Raw genomic sequence first — 25704 nt, 5'->3', positions numbered from 1 at the left:
TTTCTACATCTTGGCTCCTTTTTAATCAGATCAGCCTGAGAGAAAGGACTAATTCCACCATGACAGCTGGGCCCTCAACCAGAACACATCTAATCTCAGCTTCTGGCATTGTTGCAGGGGGAAAAGTCACTTCTGGGACATCCAAAATGCAGTCCATCTTCAACATTACAGATGACTATTGCTATGCCCTGCACAAGGAAGCAATTAAAAAGCTACTTAAGATTCTGGAGCAGGTGCATTTTGCTTCGCAAAGAATAAGAAATTTAATCCATCTGTGGCCTAGCTCAAAGTCAGAGTCATTTGTACTGTCTTTAATAAAACAAACAAAACTCTCAATGTGGCAACAGTCAAAAAGTGAGAGTCAAATTTTAAGGAATGTAAATGATGATCATGATGATAAAAAAAAAAAAAAAAATTGAAGAACAACTTACAGTCAGCAAGAAAACTCTCCTTAACATTTTCCTGTGATAATGCCAAGTCACAACACACACGTGATAGGTACAGTTCATTTTCCACACAGTAACACATGGCCAGTACCAAATATTTGTGGGGAATCTGAAGGTGGTGCTGACAAAATAGATCTGCACTGACGTATACATCATTTAACTTGGTTCATCAGAGACTTCTGCCATACATTTACAAGATGGCTGATCAGACAGGGAAATATGCTCCCTGGCTAATTCACCAGGGTTTTCCTCTAACCAAAGTGGTTACATGAGAAACAACAGCTTAGATGACAGAGGAAGGGAAAGAAGGAGATTGTGCGCTCCCCCCAGCCACCAACTTGGTTCAACAGTTGAGAGTTTCTGCACGTATTCTCAGTGTGCAGAGGGGACCATATATGTCATGCCTCATTTCTATTACTCTAATAAAGATAGTCATTCACAGTCAATTCTCCAATTATAATTTCAACACTAAAATATTGTCATTGTTTCTTTATTATAAATGGTCTCTGGAGTTATTGAAACAATATCACAGACATAAAAAGAGGGACGAGAGAGAAAACTTATGCCATGAGAGCAACTAGAATAGTTGGGGGAACTCAATGTAATCGCCATACCCATTATTTTCAGAGCTGCAGTTTACCCCACATTTTCTATTTTTGCAAAATACCCTGACATGCAATTTGGGTTACAACAACACGATAATGTTAACCAAAATTCTCTTATCAAAAAGAATGTGAAAAGAAAAAATTGCTTTGCTTCTTTCCTTGGCCATCTCTCTCCCCTCTCACATTCCTCATGTCTGGTTTCATTTCCCAAGTACACCAGATGCCAAATACTATTTGGAGCTTTAAAAAAATCATGAGATACAGTCTAAAGGTTGTAGGAGAAACATTTGAAAGGGGATGTGTTTTCACTGCAAGTTTCAACATCGTCGCCGTCAGGAAGCAGAAAGGGAATTTCAGTGAGTGTGTCCAGTGTAGGGACAGCCCTTCCCACATACTTGGCCCCAAAAGGATGCTCTAAGAGGGCACTTCTTGGAGTGGCTCCTGGAAATTCCCCCAGCAGTCAGTAGTCAGTCCTGGCAGTCGAGTGACTTTTCTGATGCAAGAAGAAAATGAGGCAGCCACCCCACCATCAACGAGGAAACCAAAAGCCACACATTCAGAAAAGCCACCAGCACCCTGAGAACACTGCCACTGCACTATCTAGAGCAAAGTAGGGAGGCAGAGCACACTCCCTCCTCTGTGCTCTCTGCATCAGTGTAGGCAGCGGCTGTGCGAAGTGGAAGCCAGACCAAGCCCCTTCCTTTCCCACTTCCTCCCTAGATAAGGGAGGAAGGAACCCAAGTGAAGTCCATGCACACCCTCAAGCCAGACCAAGCCTCAACCAGCACATAATTAACAGTTGCTCTCCGAGCCCAATTCATAGACTCCTGCCAAAACACCCTCTCCCTCATGTAAAGAGCAAAGAAGGAGACCTCTAGGTTTCACCCTAAAAAGCTGGCAATGACTGTCTGTCATGACTCACTACTTTAACCCTGGGTTTAGGGCATAAATCCCTAAAGCCAATACAACACAGTTCTCGAGTTAGGAAGTTGGTGGTGTTCACGTGACAGAAACCAGTCTGGAAGCCAGGACATCTCGTCTTGATCATCTGGGAGAAGAGCCAAACCCAAAGTGTCATCGGAGCTCCCCACCAAAGAATGCAAAGCCTCGCCAGACAGCCTGTGCCCTTGGGCCTGCTGACCTGCTGCTAGTCTGTGATTTGAGTCAATAAACAAATTTAAGCTGAAACTGAAAGAAATGCAAATCATAGTCCCCCTTTGGGTTTCTCTCTTCACTGCTTCTAAGGGATCCACTCAGACTGTACAAAGACAAAGTTAAATGGGAGGGTTATGCAAACAGAGGAAGCTACAACTCTATTGTTATATAAAGCTCTCCTCTTCCAAGAAGCCAAGTTTTGTTTTTTAACAAGCTTGTTAAAAAAAAAGAATGCAACTTTTTGAATCACTTACAGGTCTATCCGAAAGGATATGAGAGTAAGACATCACAGTCACCAAAGAAAAGTACATTGCAAGATGCCAGCAATCACCTGCTATATGCTCCAGTCCTCTGCTGATCCCACGGAAATAACCCCTCAAGTCAGTCTTCACCACTCCAGGTAAATGTGGCACCTCTTAAAATGTCTCCTCACAGCAATCACCACACTAGGCATTTTAGGTTTCAGAACATCCCTCAACAAGCAGCCAACCTTTGGGTGCCATCCACACAGAGAATGCTAATGAGATTAAAAGACATCGCCCAAAAAGAAATACATCTTCAGTCATTTTTTTGGAAACTTCACACAACTGAAATACGTCTGGCAAATCCTGAGAGAGAAGAGGTTGAACAGTTACAGACTTAGCTAAAATAACTATTTTCTAGATTTTGAGGCAAAGTTCGGAGAAGATAAACTGAAGGTGTTCTGGGCCAAGGGCTCATGATACCATCCTCACAGTAACGGTGAGTCCCTCTCCCCAGGGAGGCCATAAGACATGGCCCCTGGAAAAATGATTACTGCGCTGACCTTCACAGCCCTCAACCAAATGCTGTTCAATCTTACCCCTTCTCAAGCACTATACATTGTATCATCAAGGCATTTTATTGCCAGCAGGTATACTTTTTATTTCTATGCAGGATTCTATGAAGAATAAGGTCTACTGGCACGCTATGGAAACTCCAGGTCTCTGGGCTGAAAATAGAGACATAAAAGCTTGCCTAGAGGGCTTTATATGTTCACGTTTATGGAGAGCAAATATTAAGACTCGTTAATTACCATCCTTTCTTTGTGTTCTTCTGACTACTTTTATGCCGAGATTACTTTTAATACAATTGCAACAGGAGAAAATGAAACACCATATACAACAAAAGTTCTAGGTTAAAATTAGCCTCCCTCCCTGGTGACTGTTACGAAACCCCCATCTTTCTCAAGGGCGACGCCTGAGCTCTTCAGTCAGGGACACGCTGGAGAACAGACATCAACATGCCGCAGGCAGCCGTGGACCCGGCCAGGGCTCCAGTACCAGCTCAGCCCCTTCTTTGGGGGAGTGACTTTAGGAATGACTCCAGCACCCCGAAGCCCTCTATAACTCATGGATTGTACGAGGACATTACCAAAGGAAATGCGAACGTTACCAAGTCAGAGGGGGAATTTATATTTGATAGCTACTGTTTAGTGCAAATATGTTAACCAGATTCCTCTCTCTGACATTCCTGTGTGTATCAGCAGAACAAATTCCTGGAATGAGGCTGGTGTAATCTCTACAGGGCAGTTGTCATCACTAAATCAAGGGCTCTGCAGGTTAGTCAGCTTATCTGCAAACTGTGGGAAATTCTCTGAGAGTTGGGGGGGTGGGGGGTGGAAAAAGGCATTTAAAAAATCTTAGCTTTCCTGTATATTCTAAAGCATTGAACGGGTTTACTATTTCAAGCCAACCACTCATATGAAATCGCCACACAGCACACCCAGTTTAGTCACTGCAAAGAAGCAGACATCCGCATCATCAACCTTCACACTGTCCTCAGTCACTGATCTCATCTACGATCAGTCTGTTTTTCACATCTGAAGGCATCTTGTCTGCCCGGGAGAGTAACTGCAAACTGGTCGCCATGATGGGAAACCCGCTACTGAAAGCACCAGGGCTGCTGGCTTTCAGGCTTTGGCCCCGGAAAGGTCATTCGGAACACGTGTGGACACAGTCGCCACTTGCCATTACAAATGCAAAATATATTTATAGAAAACTAAATACATGGTGATTCCTGGGTTTCAAATGACAGTGTGATGAGTTGTTTACAAGATCCCGAGCCTCTCCAAATGCTGGCTGCTCGGAGGGGCTCATTTTGGACAAGGGCAGCACCACACCTACGCTCGGGCCATTCCCTGATGAGTCCTGCTCATGACAAGGCAGGGAGAAGCCACCCAGAAACAATAAAGACAGATCATGAAGAGTCATATTATGAAAACTGAAACTCCCTTTAAAAAAAGCACTCTGCCCTTCATAAAAACTCTACCTACAGATTTTGCATAATAAATCTTCAAGAGAGGTTTATGGAAAGATGACAGTAAAAGCTTCAACTGAAAGCAAGTGCAGGTATAGAAACAAGGCAGTAAAGAGGCACTTTAGCCTCCACCTGTTCCAGGTGTTGTGTGGCTCTAGTGGGTGTTGCTCTTCAACCAGAACTGCCCCAGCCCTTCATGAGAGACACAAACACACCCTCTAATGATTAGAAGTTAAGGCATTACTTTGTCATGTCAGCCTATAAAAATAAATTTTTAAAGGGACAGCACTATAAAGACCTAAAGAAATAAAGCCTTGACATGAGGTTTCCCCAGTCTCCCTTTATGTTGGGAATCTCTATAAGCACTTAGATATACGACAATGCAAAATCAGAACAATGCTAACTGGGAAGGGGGGCCAACGGGGGAGCCCTCAGACCCACAGTGGGCAATCTAATAACCTACGGATGGGAAAGCCGATTGTATTGCCTTGGTGGAGCAATCTGGCAGTGTCTATTGTTATTTTTTTACGAATATTTTTTAATTACTGGCTCTTTGATCTACATCTAAGAATTCCTTAGACTGCATCTCTAGGGATTAACCTACAGATATATTCACACATGGGCACTGAGATATAGCAACAAAATGTACACTGCAACATTATAATAGAAAGAAAACAGGATTCATTATTTGTAACAAGAGAATCATCTAAGTGTCCTTCAATAGGGGAATGTTTTAATAAGTGTTGGTACATGTGCAGTATAAAACACTGGTTCTCTTATCTTGATGCCCAGGCTTTACTCTCTACCAATTATACCAGATTCTCCCGTACTGGGGGCCCGGGCGTGGGAATTTTTCCAAACATCACAGGTGATTCCAACGTGCAAGGTTCATGAATACTGACATGGAAAGATCTAACATATTAATTGGTTGGGGGGAAGGCAGAGATCAAGTCGCATAACAATACATGTGTATCTCCATTTGTGTTAAAACTAAAACAAAAGCATATTTATAGCTACACACACAAACACACCCTAAATATATGAATGCATAGAAATCCATCCAGAAATGGAAATATTAACTGTAAAGTCACTAAAATACTTAGCCAAATGCTTGGCACATGAAAAATCCTCAATAAATGGTGGCTATTATTTCCATGTGTGTCTAAGATTTTTGGAGCCTATAGGAATAGTTTCACATGGATAATGAACTCTCATAAATGCATCATGCAGATGTCAGTATTCTACCGAAATGAGAATGTTTGCAAGCCTTCTCGATAACCTCATTAAAACTCTAAGAATACACCTGAAAACTCGTTGGTCATTACATTGATTCTTTTATCTAAAATTAATGCTTGCTTTGTGTATACTTGAAACTCATGCCCCAAAATGCTTACAGCTTCACTGTCAGTATTATATTGATTTGCAGATCCACCAAAATGGCCCATTTAAAAGTTGTCTATGTCGGCCAAAAAAAAGGATGCAACCTTGATGAACACAGACAGGAAGAATATTCCCAAGACTGCAGGAACCAGCTATAGGAATAATAACATGACAAACTTAAAAAAAAAAAAAAAAAGTTTTGTTTTGAATTCTGTATGTTCCCAAGGGACAATTATTGGAGAAATTCCAGTTCACAAAAGCCATTAATTTGGAAGTTCTTCAAATGGTCACAGAGTCAGTTAGAAGAGAAGTCAGAAAGTTCTATTATATTTTCCTTTTATTTGGCTCTGATTCAATTAGACTTCTATTGTGGATCAGAAATCATAAGGGCATCAAGATATAGCCCAGAACAGGAGGCTTAAGGATGCTCATACATGAATGAAACTTAGTACTTGATACATTTTAAGATACAATCAAATATTTAAAAATTGGATTTTATAAAAGTGAATTCAATCAAATTTTCAAAATCCTTCTCTACTTTTTATTTAAAAAAATTTTTTTAATTGATTTTGAGAGAAAGAAACATCAATGTGGGAGTGGAACATCTCTTGGTTGCCTCCTGCACACCCCCTACCGGGGATGGAGCCTGCAACCTGGACATGTGCCCTGGTGGGGAATTGAACCAGCAACCTTTTGGTGCATGGGACAGGCACCCAACCAACTGAGCTACACCAGCCAGGGCCTCAGATACTTTTTAAAAAATGATACATAAGTATTATTTATTTGGGCACTGATTGTTTGGCTACAACTTTAAGGCTGGTTTCTAACAATTTTCTCCCAAGTACATGCTCTGGAGGGTCTATCTCTAAAAGGCGAAATGTTTGGGGTCCTCCTTATCAATCAATAAAAAGTCCCCACACTACTTATAGAACCAAATGAAAACATGGTGATCATATATATTTGTAAGTGGCAAGAGAGCCCTGGCCGGTTTGGCTCAGTTGTTAGAGCATCAGCCCATGGACCAAAGAATCAAAGGTTCAATTCCAGTCAAGGGTACATGCCTCAGTTGCAGTTCAGTCCCCAGACCTGGTCGGGGTCGTGTAGTAGGCAACCAATCGATATGTCTCTCTCACATCAATGTTTTTCTCTCCCCCAATTTGCTTCCCCCCCCACCACCACTTCTATCTAAAGATAAATGGAAAAGTATCCTCAGGTAGGGGTTGAAAAAAAAAAAGAAGCAAGAAATGGTCTTTCCAGGACCAGGTTAAGACTTTATCAAGGAATTTTATGAAACTGAGGTCTGAAAGCTAACAATAATCCTATGAGATGACTAATTATTTCCTGACCCCATCTCCAAAAATTTTACATAATTGAGATGCGATTCCTTCAAATGTCCCTAAATATTCATTGCAAATAGCTAGAAAGGAAACTGATTCTGAAAACTGCAAAATGATTACCAGTATTCTGATATCAGTCCCAGTGAAATAAAGTTACCATTACTTTGGAAGAGAATGCTCATTGGAAAAGTAAAAGTAAAATTCTTTTTCTGAGGTTGTTCTGAGACACTAGAACTTAAGTACATACAGCTCATAGGACAATGAGGACCAGGTCTGAACAAATGGTCCAGCATCAGTCAATGGACATGCTTATCAGGCTTTAGGAAAATATGAAAGCAGGAACTTGTTCTGATACCTGTCAGAATTAATAAGCTCCTTTGGCAATTGAGTTTCAAGGCACTTCCAGAAATCCCAGATGAGTAGGAAGATAGATAATGGATAATGATGCCATTTCTGGGAGTTACGAAGCCATACAAAGGTAGAGTCTTGAGGAAGTACAAAGTCTGGCACGTACTCTCAGGAAAACAGTGTTTGCCTTTTCATGTGCACTTTAAAATTGCCTACACCCTGTACAAAACAATAGCAATGCACAGACCTTGAGGATGGAGAAGGAAGAGGGAGAAGTTGTGAGAACTAGCGGTCACTGCCAAGAACTGGAGAGCACATTCGTTGAGCATCTCTTTTCATTAAACAAAATTAATAATCAACCAAAATAAAAATTATCAGCAGTTTGCAACAAAGAGTGTGCTTTTTCACGGGTGATTTCTATGTGATACATATCCTTAGGAAGTTACTCACAGAGTTTAATAAACAATTCTGAAATGGAGGAGCCAAACAAATAATGAAGATCTTTACTGAATTTTAATTACTACACATAGATTACAGCACTCTTGATTTACACCTGAGCCAAAAAAAAAAAAAGTCACTCCACAGTCATTATAAGGGAAGTGTGAAGGAAACTGATACTGTCCAATGTGCCCACTCCACCCAACTCTGATTTTCTATATAATTAGGTGAGAACAGTAATTGCTTTATGCTAATTCAAGACTAGACACTAAAGAGACTGCTTCTCTTGCAAAATTTATTCTAAACGTGATAACAAGAAAAGCTCTGTTTTAAATTATTATCTGGACTCATTTACCAAGCCTAGAGTAGTTGGACTGAGGGTTACTATTTGGACTTCACATTCTCAGGAATATTGTTAAACAGCCAATAGTCATCAAGTGGCTAAATCTGGGAAGTGACTGATATAGGACTGGTTAAATGACTTAGGGTACCTCTGTAGAATGAAATACTGTACAGATATTTAAAAAGAATGGGGCATCTTTTCTGATACCAAGAGGTCTAAATTACATTAAATAAAAAGGTCAAGTTTCATAATAAATATGGTATATCATAAATGTAAAAAGGATATACTTATTTAAACATGCATAGAAATTGTCTAGCATGTGATAAAATAACAGATACAAAAACCCATAAAGAGTGGCTCCTTCTAGAATAAGATGGAGATTGGAGAAGGAAGGGAACTTGTAGGCATCTTAGTCCCTTCCACAAAAAAACAACTTTCGGTTACCCACCCTCTTCAATATACTAGGCACTTTCAATGTGTTTTATATGCATTTGTTATCTGGATTAAGAGATAAGCAATGTTCCTTAATTGTCTCATTTTGTCCTCCTGGGAATACAGTTCACTGTCAGTGAATATCTTAGATCTTAGATCTGACCTTGCTTCACAGAATATTTTCATTTCTGCACTTTTCCATGTCACCACACTCAACCCTACAATTGCTAGATTTCAAAATGAAAACAATCTGTTCAACTGTAAAACACCAATATGAGCAATGACTTTTTTCCTTTAAGCTTATAATTTAGAATGGGGTTGGGGAGGATACCAAACCATTTACTACAGACAGTGCTATATATCAACATGATTCCACCTCATCACAGTAACAACAGAATGCATAGCTTCTCACTGTCCCCCCCAAATACAATGCAGAATTCCTTTAAATTCACTACATTTTTTGCTACAGAAGTAAATATGGCTATCTTTATCTTCGGATCTACTCTCCAGGTGGCAGCCCCAGGAACATTATGTAAAAGACTAGAAGTATCTAAGAACTTTTTTTTTCGTTTTAGTAACCTCAAAGTCCTGCTTCCTAAAACCAGATTCTAAAACGACTGAAATAGTAGTACAGTGTATCCTGTTACATTCACGGCTTCTGACCCAATCTTAAAAGAGGGAGCAAATACAATAATAGAAAGTATAAATCAGCCAAGGGCACCAAATGGAAGCATGACAACTGCTCACAAAAGATGAGGGCAAACAGGAACTTCTTTTAAAGAGGGACAAGAAAATCAATGCCAAAGGAAGAGGCAGTATAAGTATAACACTAAAAGAGACCTTACGTAACAAAACCAAGAAAGTTAGGCTTGCATTTCAAGAGAACGTTCAATCTACTACTTGAAGACATAAGAAAAAAATGTTTGATGCTTCCTTATTTAGGATTTCTACATATACACCATCACCTTTCCCCTGTGCCCACACCCTTTTTTTTCCCTTTCTTTCCTTCTAAAATTGCCACTTACCTTACAGGTACCACTTTCTAGTCCCTGAACATAATCAACTAGGATGATCTGTTTTCGTTCGGTCTCTCTCCTATCCAGCAGCAGTAAGCAGCTGTGACCAGTGTTCTTGCTAAGCTGGTTACTGGCTCATTCTGGTTACTCCTTTTAAAAACACCACCCACCTCACTGGGTGGTGGCACATAAAAGGTAAAAGCCAGTCCCTTTGTGAAAAATATGCTGGTTAACAACTGTACTTGCTCATACTGGAAAAGCAACCAGGACAGAGATGTCCACAGATAATCAACCTAAACACATACACACACACACACACACAGTGAAATTTGAGAGTATGCTATATCTGTCTTTGGGACTTCTGATTGCTACCTCTAATAGCGATGTCTCTTACCTACTTGTCTACCTTGCACACTTTGGGGAATTACTTCATCTCCTCCTTCATGTGACTCTAGTGGAGTAGTCAACCAAGTGATCCTGCTTCTCCATCCATAGAGATGGACGAACACATGGCATCAGCTTGGCCAATCAAGGCACTTCATCCGCCTGGACAGAGCAATTCATCTAGGGATGGGCACACAACACAAAGAAGACCAGAGGTCTTTATGTGGATGGATGCTGCAGATGAAAGGTGGATCTCCCTTCCTTGGAATCATGAGATAGAAGGACCGCATACACCTGGAATTTACAACAGCTGTCTTTCCCACCACATGTTGGAAACTGCTCAAGAACAACGCCAGCATAGGCAAAAGCAGAACTGAAAGATGGGACAAGGTGGATGGGAAGATGAGGACAATGCAATGACATCGTTTAACTACTAGATCCAGCTGAGCTGTAAGTCAAATATCCCTTGAACTTCCCAATGCATGATTCAATGAACTTTTTCCCCTCTTAGGCCAATTTAAGTGGGTTTCTGTCCCTTAACAATGCAAAAGACCCTGATTCATGCTTCACATGACTAAATAAGATGAAACTACACTTACTGAGAACCTCCCAAGTGGCAGAGATGATGTGGGACTTGAGCTAATTTTTAGAGTCATGCTGGGAAGAAGATAGGACCGTTTCACAATAACGCAAGTAAGATATAAAGAAAATTCATAGAACTAGAAGGTAGTAGCAAGAAGTAAAGCCTGCCTGTCTCATCCCAAAGCCTACTCTCCTTCTACACACCATACTCCCTCGAACAACAAACCCATCTGTTTTAAGCTGCGTCATTATTTTCTAAGAATCAATTTAATAGTCAACCTAATAATTAAGCCACAAATCCAAAGACAAATGTCTTATTTTAGAGAAGGCTCTAAAGATTTTGCTGCCCACCAATCAGTATGAATAAGGTATCACCACTTTTCTCAAAGAGTTTTTATTTTTGGAAATAAATTTTGCTAGATTGACTTTCTAGGAATCTTACATAAGCCTATGGGAGATTTATACCTCGAAGCTTGGAAATAATGCATGTTTTGGTATGTATGGTGCTGAAAAGATATAGTTAGTAGAATATAAAAGTCATTATCATTGCTAAGCAGGGAGCATTCAGACATAAACACCACCACCCCTCTTTCTCAAAGGTAGGCCACAATCCAAAATTGTGGCCATTCATTCATCTCTAACTTTGTCCCCAGGAGTAGAGTTTGAAAGAAAGAAGGAGAAGAAATGTAACAAGGGCAGGGATGGGGAGAAGCAGACAACAAGGCAAAAATTAAGAAAAGCATCAAGAATCTGAACATTTGACCACGGAGCCTATAAAAGAAGGTGCCACCGGTGCAGGTATCAAACCAGTGGGGGGAGGTGAGAAAGAAGGGATGGAGAAACTGGAATAGGCAAGGGTGCAGTGAATAAAATGTACTGTTCTGCTCTGAGCATAAAATTCATTAGCTACACCTCTGTCTCCACCTAGGAAAAGAGCTAGCATGGCAATAAAGAAACTGTGTTTAACTAACTGGGCCCTAGTATCATTTTTTCAGGATTTGAGTATTAACAGGTGGAACTTGAGGCCCCTATTTGGGTACTAGCCAACTGTCCTAATTATAGGTTGGATTACTTATTTTATATAACCACAAAAAATTGAAGTGTTAAAACCATAGGGCGTCACCTATTTCATAACATGTAATAGTATACTCCCTCTGTAAGGTAATTTATGGTTTTCTAAGTACTTGTGTATGTACCATATCATTTGATTTTCCCAACAACCCTGAGAAGAGAGAGGCATAGGCAATCAGATGTCACTTTTATTTTGAGTTTATAAATGAGAAACTGGCTTTGAGCACTAAAGTGACCCCCACAAGGTCAATCACTCCGAAGCAGCAGAGTGAGAACTTGAATTCAGCACATCCTTTTTACAATCTTCTGCAATGCCAGCCTGCCCAACCCAGAATCATCTAACAAAGCGTAGCTGAGGCTCTTTGCTGAAAGGCTCTGATGGAAGAAACATCATTTACATTATGTTTGAAATACATGACTACTATGTGTCATCAACACTTTTGATGTTTTAAAGGGCAATGCGTTATACTTCCAGGAGGTCTACAGCAGCAAAAAAAAAAAAAAATCATACGAATGTAGACATTCCTGTGTTCTATTGAGTCAACTACAGCTTCACTCACTCTTCCATTCATCTAAACATCAATTAAGCAGCTATTTGTCAGGGGTTATATGTGAAAAAGAAATACAAAATGGAACAAGCCATACTCTGTGCCTTTCAGAAATTAAGGAGATAAAAGGCAGAGGCTGACCTGCAGATGTACTCTGAGAACACAGAGAGGAAGGACGTACTAACTACATCCAAGATGGAGAGTGGGAAACAGTAAAAGAAACCGCACTTGGTTCCAGTCATTTAGGAGCTTACAATCTAACAGAGGAGAGACTCATGCACACAGCAAAAAACAGAGCAATAGATACAAATGCCACAAAAGAGGTATTAAGTACCATAAGGGTTCAGAGGACTTAAAGGGCACATCCAATTAGGATGACCTCAGAAATTTTTTTATAAGATGAAATATGAATGGGCCTTTAGAGAACTGTTACATCTTAGTGGAGCTGAAGGAAGAGACTACAAGCCAGCTGCCTGTTCCGTGAGACATACAATCTGAGAAATTCTGGGTTCCATCTGGGTCTAACTGAGAACAGGGGTGCTGCTGGACTTCCCTGAACTTTCTCTGATTCACAAGATCAAAAAACATCTCATAAAACAGACAAACAAAATTGATGAAAGACATCCAAGACATTCATCTTACTAGGACATGCGCCATTATGTGAAGAACATGAATCATTTGTGCCTCCAATATTTCTCTTTATATAGTCTTCATACGCACTGATGGAAAGATCACAATGCAAAGAACAAATATCCTACTCCTCAAAATTGTCAATTACATCCTCACAAGTTACTCTAAACAGACCAGTTAGCTTTGAAGGAAAAGCAATATGAATATATCATCTAAAAGCATGTTAATAGCTTCAAAGGGATATATGGGATATATGGGCTTCACGGATTTTCCCATTTCCAGCAAAACTGAAGCTGGCATATCCGCTCAACTAAAATTCATCACCAATTATAAAAGAGACTTGAGAGATGATCTTCATTTTATAGACAATGAGGCAAAAAGAGATCAAATAAATTCCTCAAGGTCACAGACTAATTTGGAGACATGGCAATTAAATAAGACTCAAGAAGCGATTCTAAATAGATTCTTGAAAACTGGGAAACCTGCCCAGCTGGTGTGGCTCAGTGGTTGAGCATCAACCCATGCACCAAGAGGTCACCGGTTTGATTCCCAGTCAGGGCACATGCCCAGGTTGTGGGCCCGATCCCTAGTGGGGGGCATGCAGGAGGCAGCCAGTGGATGTTCTCTTTCGTCGATGTTTCTATCTCTCTCCCTCTCCCTTCCTCTCTCTCCAAAAATCAATAAAGAAAAAAAATTTTCAATTAAAGAAAAACAAAAAACTGGGAAACCTGACCTAGCAAATGAATCTTGAAATCCTGCATGAATTCATTTTTTTACCACAGTTTAAAAAAAATTGATTGGCAGGTAAATAAACAAAAATCTATATGAATGTTTTTGGTTTCTAACGATGCTGTTCATGGAACATCGTTTGGAATTTTATCAAGATTTTAACAATCTAATTCTAACTGCTTAGTAGAACAAGTCATCTTTGATTCCATTTTCTCTAACATTTTCAAAGGAGAGAAGTAGAAACCTCACTCCAGAGACAAACTATGAGTGAGGCCTATCGTCTATGAGTCTGTGATCCTTCAAATAACTGAAAGAGCTAGGTCAGAGAGACTTCCCCACTCACCAGCTCGCTCCTGCTTTGGGGGGCAGAGTGGGGAGGAGGGGAAGGGTCCAGGGACTAACAGTTTCCTTGGCTACGAGGAAGCTCAACTGTGTGGTAGAGTCTTACCAGAGACAATAAAGCCTGTGCCAATCCTAGTAAAAAACAACAACAAAAAAAACATTTTATAAGTTCAAGTTTTCAAAAGTATGCCCGATAGCATATAAGTATCCTTGAATTTATTCTTCTTTCGGAAGAAAAATGCATAAAGTGTTCCATAATTTCAGATGCTTCCATTTCCTAGGTATTGCATTAGCCTAAACTAAATCCTATATTGGCTTAGGTAGGCCAGGGGTGTTCAAAATAAACTTTTTTAACTTTTGGTTCTTACAAATATTCCTCTTGGTATTTCCACTGCAATGCTAGAACAGTACTTAATTTTTTCTGTTACAATAATCGCTAATATGTATTCCACTGCTGGGGGGTATCTCTCTTTTGGAATATTTCTATCATACTACAGATAATTTTTACTACATGTTCTCTTCTTGCAGAATAGGAACAGATGTTCTCATGCTCCTAGTTGTAAACCAGGTGAACTGAGCCTCCAATGAAGACAGCTAGTCTTCACATCCCACACTCACATATATTCCAGAATGTGTAGGGTAAAACCGATGGACTCTGCACAGGGTAGGCAATCTATAGCAAGTAGGCCAAATGTGGTACCCCTCCCCCTCACCAACAGTTTTGTAGATAAAGTTTTATTGGATCATATCCACACCCATGTTCATAGACTGTCTATGGCAGCCACAGAGATATTTTGGCCCCCAAAACCAAAACAGTTAAAATCTAGCACCTTACAGAAACAGTTTGCTGACCCCTGGTCTATATTAAGTACATGAAACAAGAAGTTTGGGGAGGTTTTCAAAAATAATTACATTAAAAATAAATTCATTCATTTAACAAGCATATATTGACTCCCTTTGGGGACAGTTCTCAGCACTGGAAGCCCGTTACTGAGCTAGAAAGATGAGGCCCCATCTTCATGAGGATCATATTCTAGGGAGAGGAGATAGGTATACATAACTACTCCAATTTCAGACAGATACAACAGGATACTAAGAGAGAATGGCCAAGGATTCTGAAGGGGTAGTGATTCTTTAGCAGATGCAAAGTCGTGAAGATGACAGCCAATAAGATGCCACAGGAACTGATAAGTAAATGATGAGAAGTCAGCTATGCAAAAATCTAAAGACTGTCCCAGGCAGAGAGAATAGCAAAAGCTTGAGGGGAGGAATTGCTAGGCCTGCTCAAGAAACCAAAAGGTGCCTAATGCACCTAAAGCACAGTAGACAGAGAAAGAGGCTCCAAGCAAGGTCAAAGGAGTCAGCAAGGGCCAGACCATGTGTCGCGAGTCATAAGCAGAATCATGAGCCTAATTAATTTTCGTCTTCAGATCCTTCTCTATTAAAAATACTACTAGATAGAAACTCAAAGTGTAAGGATTGCTCTGGCAACTCTGTTCTGCCACATCGTCTTCCTTTTGATCTGCTGAAAATTACCTGAAGCCTCAAATGCCTAGCAGCTCAAGAAAGAACGCTTTGTTAGAAACAGTTTCTACTAAGGAAGCAATTACCCACTCCCCACACCCCCCTCAAAAAGACTGGCTGCTCTTCTCATTGTAAAGACATAAAGTGAACATTTAAAATGAGATTTGTTTTTTTTTTAAGAAAGGGAATTTCTCGTTATTAAGCATAATTAAGTCTATTAAGTCTACTGAGCTATTCACTGGATGAAGTGAGGTCTGTTTCCTCACCACCTCTGGGTACCAGCTGGTCACATGTCCCACCAGCAACTTTTCCAAGCCGTTGACTGGTTTGGACAAAGTGCAATATTCCTCGAAAGCCGGTAAAGATGTGCCACATGGCTTCGTTGACCATCTCCAAACTAAATGGAGGACTGACTTCAATATGGTGGTGAACAGCCACCATGTCAATCTCCTATGTTAATGCCCTTTCCCCTCTGATATTTTAGAGAACTGATGAATTTGAAAAGATAACTTTCTATTTTTAGATGCAAGAAAAAAAGAAATCAAGGGCATTCAGAAGAAAGGCCAAGACAGAGGTGTTCTGACAAAACCCTAACTCTCAGTGAACTATCTACAGTTCAGAGGAAAAATTCGTTATGAGATATTCTGGAGGGATGACATCCAACTGGCCTTCACTAAGTCATGCCGATGCACGGGTCTGTGGAACAAGCTCTCCTGTGTGGTGATGGTATAGATGTTTATAAGCAGATCTGAGCAGTCTACAGAAGAGCAACATTGAGAAACAGGCTGAAGTGTGAACCTTCATGCAATAGCACTGCTAGAGAAAAGCCAGTGCACAACTTCCAGCATTAACTTGCAATCAGTTTCCTCTCCTGGAAATTGGGGATAAAATAGTATCAATCCTCAGGCTGGTGGACACTTCACTAAATGCTCAATAAATAGTATATCTATCCACTGTGCCAATTGCTTCACATGGCTTACCTCGCTGAATCTTCATTAAACTCGCAAGTGGCTTCTACTGTGCCACACCACTCAAAACTGATTAGAAACAAGGACTTAAAAGTATTATATAACTTGCCCAAAGATAAAATAAATGTCCAGTCTATGCTCTTAAACAGAAGTTGCATATTGGTAGCTCCCCAACACACTTTCTTACATCTACTTGGTGTTGACTAATATAGTAGCAGCTAATGTTAAGCACTTTCTATACGCCTGAGTTCTTCTAATGAACTATCTCAAGTTCTACCCGCAAGCCCATGATGTGTTTTTTGTTTGTTTGTTTGTTTGTTTTTCCTTATTGGCAGATTAAGTATACTGCCCAAGGTCACACAGCCAATAAATGGTACAACTAAGATTTGAACATGGCTGTCTGGCTCCAGAGCCAAACTCTTACCCACTAGACCAAACAGTCTCCTTAAAAAAAAAAAAGTTTAAAAATGTAGTTTTATTAATTGTCAAATAGGTGGGCATTCTATTAACACAGGACTTCCATTCGTAGCAGCACCAACTTGGTGCAGTTTGCCATGGTCCCAGCACCAAGGCTAGGAGTTAGTTGCCATTTTTCAGCATTATTGCTTGCACTTTTATTTTTCCTTATAGAAGAATTAGGAGGAAGGTAAAATTATTCCTGGGCTTGCATTTCAAAGGTGAGAAAGTAGAAGACAGTGTGCCATGTGTCCAAAGAAAAATGGAAGACAGGTAGAAATTAATATTCTTGTGAGTTTAATGTGCAAAATGAATGACTGCTTTCCTTCCCATGCTGTTACATTACCTAGTTGCTAGAAACATTTTAATTTCATCTGCTTTAACTTCTACATCACTGTAAGCAGCAAAAGACATGTTGTTCAACAGAGGAAACTTACTCTTACAATAGAGAGATGGAAGAGGTCCAACATGCCATAGAATAATGCTTCCTAAATTCACACGACCTGGAAGTCTCTAGTCAATTAATATATGTTTTATTTTTTTAATATTTCATTTGCTTGAATAGAAAGAAACCCAGCCCCAGGAAGAGCTCCATGTTACCCTGTGGAACACTACTGCCTCCTGGGTAAAGAGACTCCCATTTGTAAGAGAGGCCTCTAAGGCCCAATGTCCTTACCACCATGCCACTAGCTCGGCTGCAATGTTTGCTTCCAGTTAGGTACACTGGTCTCTGGACTGCCCCAGTCATACTTCCAGTCAACAAAGGCCACCTGGATCTAGTTCCACTATGGCCAGCTGTGAGGATCTATTTGTAAGAAGTGATAACAGGCCCACCTAGATATCTACTGTTGCCAGAGCAGTCATGGATTTGTCGTGTAGTTTGCCTCATTGCCATCATAGCAGAAATTCCATTTGCAAGGGGAAGAGAGTTAATGATGAGCCTTAAACTTAAAATCAACTAAGGTTTATACTAGTAAGCTGACAAAGCTAAATTTATCCCTCTCACACTGTTCCATTATCTCAAACATTCTACTATTAAAATGGGTGGTGAGGGAAGAAAGTTATTTGACATTCATTCCAACAGAGTGAACTATTTATAGGCAGGAAAATAACCATGGCCACCCATAAGGTGGAAACCACCACCCAGGGCCACGGCTTCGCTGAGGGGTCTCTGAGGGCATTCTAAGAAGAGAAGTGACCCACGTGGCGGGGTTAAGCCTCCTTCCTTTGATTTTCAACCAAGAAGTTTAATCAAGTAGGTTTTTAAACAACCTGATTTACTCTTACCAATTTTTAAAATTTAGGACTACACTGTTGACCACCTGTTAAAAGTAAGCAAATGGAGAAATCTTTCTACTGCATTTACTTCTAAATTGACAGCAGAATGAATACACAAAGGGTCAGGACAGATTACAAGTAATTGTAGGTCTGCCCGGCCTGTGTGGCTCAGGGGTTGAGCGTGGACCCATGCACAAGAGGTCACCGGTTTGATTCCCGGTCAGGGCACATGCCCAGGTTGTGGGCCCGATCCCCAGTGGGGGGCATGCAGGAGGCGGCCAGTCGATGAGGCGGCCAGTCAATGTTCTCTCTCAACAATGTTTCTGTCTCTCTCTCCCTCTCTCTTCCTCTCTCTCTAAGGACAATAAAGAAAAAATATTCTAAAAATAAAATAAATAAATGTAGGTCTTCCTTTAATCTTATTTGCATGATTTTTTACTCACAAATTTTTTTAAAAAAATACAGCTCACAAAACCAAAAGCTAAAGGATTCACTGGTGTCAGGAAGATCTCCTCCAAACGTAATGGAGAACAAATGACAAAAAGCATCCTCTGCTCAATAAAATCCAGGAGTGTCTTTGGTAAACATCTTAAATCAGTAATCTCCACTGCTGACATGTCAGGCTGGGCAAAAAGGTGTACACCGAGGAAGCATCTGACAGGGATCTTCCAGGTCAGCCCACTACATGCTTCTTGGTTTCAATACTTGCTGGCTAATCAGAGCTACAGATATTCATAATCAAATCCTCATAAAGAAGAATTTATTAGACGACTCTCTAACATTTCTAAATGTAATATATCTTTAAAAATGGAAAAGAAAGGTGTTTTAGAACTCAGGGAGAAAAATGGAGAGTATTCATTCTACCAGTGGACTGCCACTGGTAACCAGGAGAAATAAATTACTTTAACCAGAGGTAAATCTAAAACAAAGTAATCTTTTGATCTACAACACTTGGGAGAAGGGCAGAGGGAAAAGGCCCGCAAAGAAGACACATGATTTATTCAGATTACAAACTGACATGTGTACTGAGTTGGCTGGCCTCCGGGTGATTCTGGGTAAAGAGAAAAATAAGGACAAGCCATCAAGCACAGTACACATAAATACGACCCTGGCCCTGGGGGAATAAAATCTGAGTAATGAAGCCCAAATATAGGAGTGCAATCTAAAAATAACCTTTCTGCTTCTACAGAGGTATTTTCCTTTTAGCGGTCATTCGAAATGTGTGGGAAGACAGAACAGTTCAAGTTAAATGACTTTCCAGATATTATCAAGTCAAGTGATGCTCAAACCCACTTTCAACCAATAGTAAAAATTCAACTTCCCCACCCTTTATTTTTCTCTTGTAAGTAAATGTGAGGGTGGGAGACGAAGGACAATACTGGGCAAGAATGGATTTCTAAATTCTATGAGAAGGTGAGTAAAACCTCTAAGTAAAACATCTTAATATCTACCTTATGACATGGAAAACGATCAGATCCTCTGAATTGTGTCAGCGAAAACCACTATAATTATTATTTTTTTCATAAAGAAAGATGAACAGAGAGTGACAGAATGTTGACATCGATTCCATTTTCCTAGCATGCCAAAATTTACAAGTATCACTACCTAGGTCCCCCCACCATAAGATTAAAAACAAAAACAAAAAAAAGAAAGTGGTAGGAAAAGCCAACTTGTGAATCAAAATGTTTTATTTCCAGTACTTCTTCAAAAAAATATTTAAGGGGTATCTACTACCAGCCAGGTTCTATGGTCTGTGCTGGCCCCCAGCCCAGGCAAACCTTTTCCCTAATGGCAGGTACAAAAAGACAGCCTTACTTCGTTTTCCATGCTGTGCAAAACTATATAACTGCAGTGATTATGCAAAAAAGAATAAAAGGAGTGCCAAGGGATCCCATTTCCCTGTGTGACAGCAGAGGAGTCATAAGCAGATGTCCTTTTGGTCACGCAGAAACAACAGTGCTGCCTCGACTGTGACTACAAGACAAGATACAGCTTTTGGGGATGACTGGGCATAAGAACTCACTGAGTCCCCCTGACAGCCTGCCTTTGGTAGTGGGTACCACCTGTTTAATAGTCCTGGGTGTACAGATGGAGCCCAGCAATGATGCTATGACAGTAAACAAGATCCCTCCCCTCCCTGCCCTCAAGAGTCAAGTTTAGTGGAAGAACTTACAGTGTGGGCAGTGAGCACCAGATCCAGTCTAGGATACTGGGAATACTGGCCCCGGTATGAGGTTATAGACAACCTATCTAGGCAATTTTGGCCCACAGGTGAATTCCCTCATTGTTCTGCATAGTTTATGCAACATAGGATGAACACTACAGAAATGTTCTGTTGGAACAAATTAAACTTGCAAATCACACTTCTGCTACCTGGCCATCCCAAACAGGTCCTTCAGGACCTTCCCACAAACAGGGATCTCCCAATCACTGCCAGCTGTCTCGCTTAAACAGGGGGAGAGGACAAGAAGGTAGCCTACGGAGGTGGTCTGGAACGGAGAGCCAGTCTTTCCCCCCCTTCACTGAAAGCACAGTTTCAGGAGTGAGGAACAGAAGGAAGGAAATGAAAGCTACACCACACCTTTCCTGTTCACATGTAAGCCTATTTCAATACAGTGGTCCACTTTCTAAAAGCACCATCAGTATTTACAGGGAGTCTGTATAAAGATTCGGATGCTAAGATTAGAACACAAGAGAATTATTTTGAAAGTATATTATACATTCATTAGTTTGACTATGGAGAGAGAAATATTTTGACTGAAAACAGTAGTTAGTTGTTTCACTGGAAATTCTACAGATCTATGCTGGACACTTTTATTAAAGTCCAGAAATGGGAAAACAATTCGACAGAAACATAGCCAAAGATATGGAAAGGTGGAAACCATAACTTTGCATAACTCCGGGGGCGCCATTCACACTACTTCTTGTGCCTGAGTTGGGCAGTAGCGGCCTCTGCAGATGCATGCTGCCTTTAGAATGACCCAGGGCCCCGCTGAGTACCAGTCCTAGGGGAAAGGGCCCTCCTATTATATTTTCAGGACAAATGCCTCTCAACTCAAGGAAGCTCTTTCCCTCTCCAATCTCTCTCAGCTTTATTTCTCGTTAATAAAAGGGACAGAAAGACTTAACTTATGCTGGTAGATACACGGACAGAAGTTGTGAAGTTGCCTCCCCTAATTTCAGAACACTGAGAATCCTGCTGAAACCTAGTGTTGTGTTTGCCTGTCTAGCAGACTGATCTTCCAGGGTGCTGTGATTTTCCTTGTACTCTTGGTGTCAGGCCTCCAACCAACCCTGCCAAAATGTGCCAGTGCTGAGCAGGGACCAAGGACAGGCCAAGCAGCCTTTCTCCCTAGAATTCTAAATCTCTGAGCCATCCATGCTTTCCAGCTTTCCTTAGGTAAAAAGGCTACCCCATAACCTGCAATCAAAATAATTCTGAGCCCTGGCCAGTTTGGCTCAGCGGTTAGAGTGTCAGCCTGCGGTCCGGAGAGACCCGGGTTTGGTTCCCTCTAAGGGCACGTACTTCGGTTGCAGTTTGTCCCCGGCCCTGGTTGGTCGTGTGGGTGGCAGCCACTCGATGTGTCCCTTCACGTCGATGTTTCTCTCTCTCTCTTCCTCTCTCTCCCTCCCACTCTATCTGTACAAAAAATGGAAAAATATCCTCGGTGAGGATAAAAAAAAAAAACAAAAACAAAAACTAAGAACAAAATAATTCTGATGCACCAACTAAAAAGAAAAGAGCAAAGAAATAGCCGCTTTGGCGCTACGTGGTGCCTTGTCCATGACATCACAGAGATGAAAAACAAGTCAGCTTAGACAAGCACACCAAGGAAGTTGGCATCAGCTCAATACCCCTCTATCACACTGAATGTCCCAGAGGAAAGTCTATCAAATGGAATCTAGTGAGAAATGTTCTGAGCTCCATTCTCAAACTACTTGAAACTAGTAAGAGGTACCAAGTTAACCATTCAAACACCAAAAAAAAAAAAAATCAACGAGCAACTTATGTTTCATTAGACTCCTTGCAGTTCTTAGTTGCCCCAATGCCATAAGGCTTGAGTTTCTTGACACGTGAATAAGAGTGTTCAGTGAATGTAATTATCAATCCATAGAAATACACAGGCAATTTATTACTTTTTAATAGCAAGAGCATACATTTTATAGTACTGTGCAAAATGATTCCATGTACTATTTCTCCTTTGATCTTCACAAGCCCCTTCTAAATAGGCAGGGAGGCAAGGCGTCATAATACTCACCTTATAAAAGGGGGGACTAGATCAAACCTTTCCCAGAATCACAGGCTAGTTGTGGCATAGCTGGCCCAAGGATAGCCTCAAATCAAAATCTCTGCCTGCATCCTGGCCAGGTGGCTTAGGTGGGTAAAGTGTTGTCCTGTACACCAAGAGGTGGCAGTTCGATTCCCCATCAGGGCACCTACCTAGGTCATGGGTTTGATGCCCAGTCAGGGTGCATACAGGAGGCAACCAATCAATGTTTCCATCAATGTTTCTCTCTCAGATCATTCTCTCTCTGTCTCTCTGCCTCCCTCTCTCTCGAAATCAATGGAAACATATACTTAGATGAAGATTAAAAAAAGAATAGATCTCTGCCTGCCAAACCCAGATGCGACTGCACCACCCTGACACATTCAGAATCCTTGAACCACACAGTATTTAGTCCCAGGCTTCCTCCGTGTCTAATGGAAGAAAAGAGGCTACACAAAGCTGTGGGGTAAGGCAGGAGGGGAAGCAAAGGCAAAAAAAGAGAAGGCCCTAATTGTACCTTGTGTTAGAGAGAAAAACAGTTTCATCGGTGTTGCTTCACTAACCACACTCATTTTTTGGCTTCATCATAAGATCTACTAATTATCATTAACAGATTCATAGTAAGTATTGTTGGAAGCAATAAGAGTGTGGCTAATGTGAAAACCATGTAATGAGCTAGTTCATTGTTCAAAACGAGGCAAACATTTTTATTATAAAATATTTAAGTTAGCGCACCTTTAAATGTTAACAAAAATATAAAAACCACACTGAGCATATTTGCTATAGAGTTAATCAATCAACCAATCATAGATTAAGTACTATAGGTTAACTACTTATAGGTTAGGTATAGATAATAAAGTAAAATATTTTGCCCTTGCCGTTTAGGAGTTAAGAATTTAGATAAGTCCCATGACATGTAGAAAACAGATTCATTAATTGTCTGACTTCTATGAATCTCTTCCTCCCATCAATCTATCTCCTGCCAGGAGCTTCTGGTAAAACAAAATCCCAGGAGGAGAAGCCTTGAAACTTGGGTCAAATGCTTAATGCCAAGAACTGAAGCCAAGACAATACTTTTCATTGTGGTTTGTTGATGGGCAAGGGATGCCATTTTGGAAAATGTCTATTTTCAAAACAGATATCCACATCCACAGCACAAACCACTCTTGGGTCCACACACAACCCATGGCTAGCACCCAGACAAGGTAAATGTATGCGTCTGGAGCAAGATGTTGGGCCACAGTTTAGAATGAATAAATGCGTGGCCAGATGTAGTACCAGACACAGGCCCTGAGGCAAGCAAGTGGGCACCAAATGCATTTGAGAAAAGCAGAATTCTGAGAACAAGAAGCCAAAGTAGGGGCTGAATGAATCAGAACACAATGGCCAAGTTCACATTCAAACAAAACATATGTTTATACGTTCATGAACATATGAAGACATTGGTACTAAGTCTTGACTAAATCTAAGATCCAATTCTGGGAAAGCAGAAATTCCAATTTTTTAGACATTCACCCAGGTTTTACTATTGGAGGAAAAAGTATTTTATAATAGTCTACATACAAACTTACCATGGACTGGGGGAGAAAAAAGTGACACCAATTATAAGCAGATGCGAAACACAACAACAGAGTAAGACTGATTCTTCATTAAGGAGAGAATGTAAAAGCCCTTCTTGAAGTGCTGTAACAGGGACAAAAGTGCTCTCGCTGTCCCAGAAGATAGCAGAGAACAAGAGCCAGGATACTCTCCACAGCACGCAAGTGCTCTCCCTTGGAGGTCATGGCAAGAACTGGCTACTTGCTATGGGATAAGTTTTTCCAGACTTCGGGAAGATTATTTTAAAAAAGAAAGAAAGAAAAGAATAGAAACAACTCACACAACCTCACCTACAAAGTTTCTGAAGATAGGCTGGTAATGGGGTGGTGGGGGTGGAAGGAGTTAAATTTCTCTTCAGCATCACATGCTTGGCCTAAGTTTAGAGAGGAATTTAGATATAATTTTGACACAGACACCATCACCACCAAATGCCAACATTAGGAAGAACACAGTTAAATATTCTCAAGCCACTGAATTTCAAGGTAATGGAAATTAAAGAAGGAATGCTCACATTGTCTAGGAAAGGTCTTTCAGTTCTTTGCGACTCTTCTGTCCATTTGCCAGAACCCTCCTGGAGAAGTAATACATTTTGTCCATGTTTTATGGCTTGTATGCAGCAACCTCAACCTTTGGATATCAGCATTAATAACTTAACATTCATACGTGGAGATTTGTGCTCAATTTTTTCTATTCATAAATTATAACTTGTAAATTCAAATTTTAAGGTGGATAAAGAAAACTAACAAATATCCAGTCTTAAAATGATCCCCAAAGAATTAAAAGCCAATAGACATACATTCAAGTCAAAACAAAACTGAACTCCCCCAAAGACAAAACATGAATACAGTGAAACTCATACATATGTACACCATTAGAAAACAGGTCAATAGTGATAATCAAGTCTTTTTTGTTTTTAACAAGCAAAAGTTTATCTAGAAAGTCATAGAGGTAGAAGAAGTGAGCCAGCTGGGCTGCATGGGCTCAAGAAACAAGTTACAGAAGCCAAAGAAGGGCTCTTGGAACTTAGGAAAAAGAAAGCATACACTGGGGAAAGAAAGGGGTGGGAAAAGGTACACTCATGCTCGAGAGCCTCAGATAATCAAATCCTGGTAAAATTTAAACTTACCCTCATCTCATTCCTGGGCATAGAACCAGAAGTACTGGTTCTAAATAACTTATTTATATACTGTTTCAGAATATTAAACTTGCATTTAAATATGAGCAAGTCTGATTACTGGATGTTCACAGACCTTTGGAAACAAAAACCACAGCTAGAAAACACTGCCCAGAAAAAAACAGAGCACGAATGGCACATCTACTTACTTTTCTCATTTTAGGCTCGGGACAGACCATAGAATTTTCCAGCACCTGAATTCACCTAAGCAAAGCTTTTCCTTTACTGTGATTAATAGCTTCCTTGGATTTTGTGGGGTAGAGAAAAGTCTATAATCAGTAAACTGGCTGTTATGATGGATATGTTCTATCTTTGCATGATTTAATAGAGTTTCTATTAGCCACATGAGACTAATAAGGGTCTAAAAAATGACT

The 25704-nt window shown here is 40.4% G+C and overlaps 1 protein-coding gene across 4 annotated transcripts in view; it reads right to left on the bottom strand.

Moving 5' to 3' along the window:
• Window positions 1–25704, bottom strand: part of DAAM1 (dishevelled associated activator of morphogenesis 1) — a 154593-nt gene that overhangs the window by 98457 nt on the left and 30432 nt on the right. Inside the window, exons 3-4 of one of the 4 annotated variants that reach the window (XM_036260273.1) lie at window positions 25480–25572; window positions 24668–24727 (exon numbers count right to left, since the gene is read on the bottom strand). The exons of the other annotated variants lie outside the window; for them this stretch is intronic. Of the exons in view, the coding sequence (XP_036116166.1) occupies window positions 24668–24727; window positions 25480–25509 (90 nt within the window). The 5' untranslated portion in view covers window positions 25510–25572. The remainder of the gene's footprint in view (window positions 1–24667; window positions 24728–25479; window positions 25573–25704) is intronic. 4 annotated transcript variants of the gene reach the window in all.

This window comes from Molossus molossus, unplaced genomic scaffold, assembly GCF_014108415.1.
Source record: "Molossus molossus isolate mMolMol1 unplaced genomic scaffold, mMolMol1.p scaffold_m16_p_1, whole genome shotgun sequence".
Classification (NCBI taxonomy): domain Eukaryota; kingdom Metazoa; phylum Chordata; class Mammalia; order Chiroptera; family Molossidae; genus Molossus; species Molossus molossus.
The sequence above is the reverse complement of the archived record's forward strand: the minus strand, read 5'-3'. Positions and strand labels throughout refer to the sequence as shown.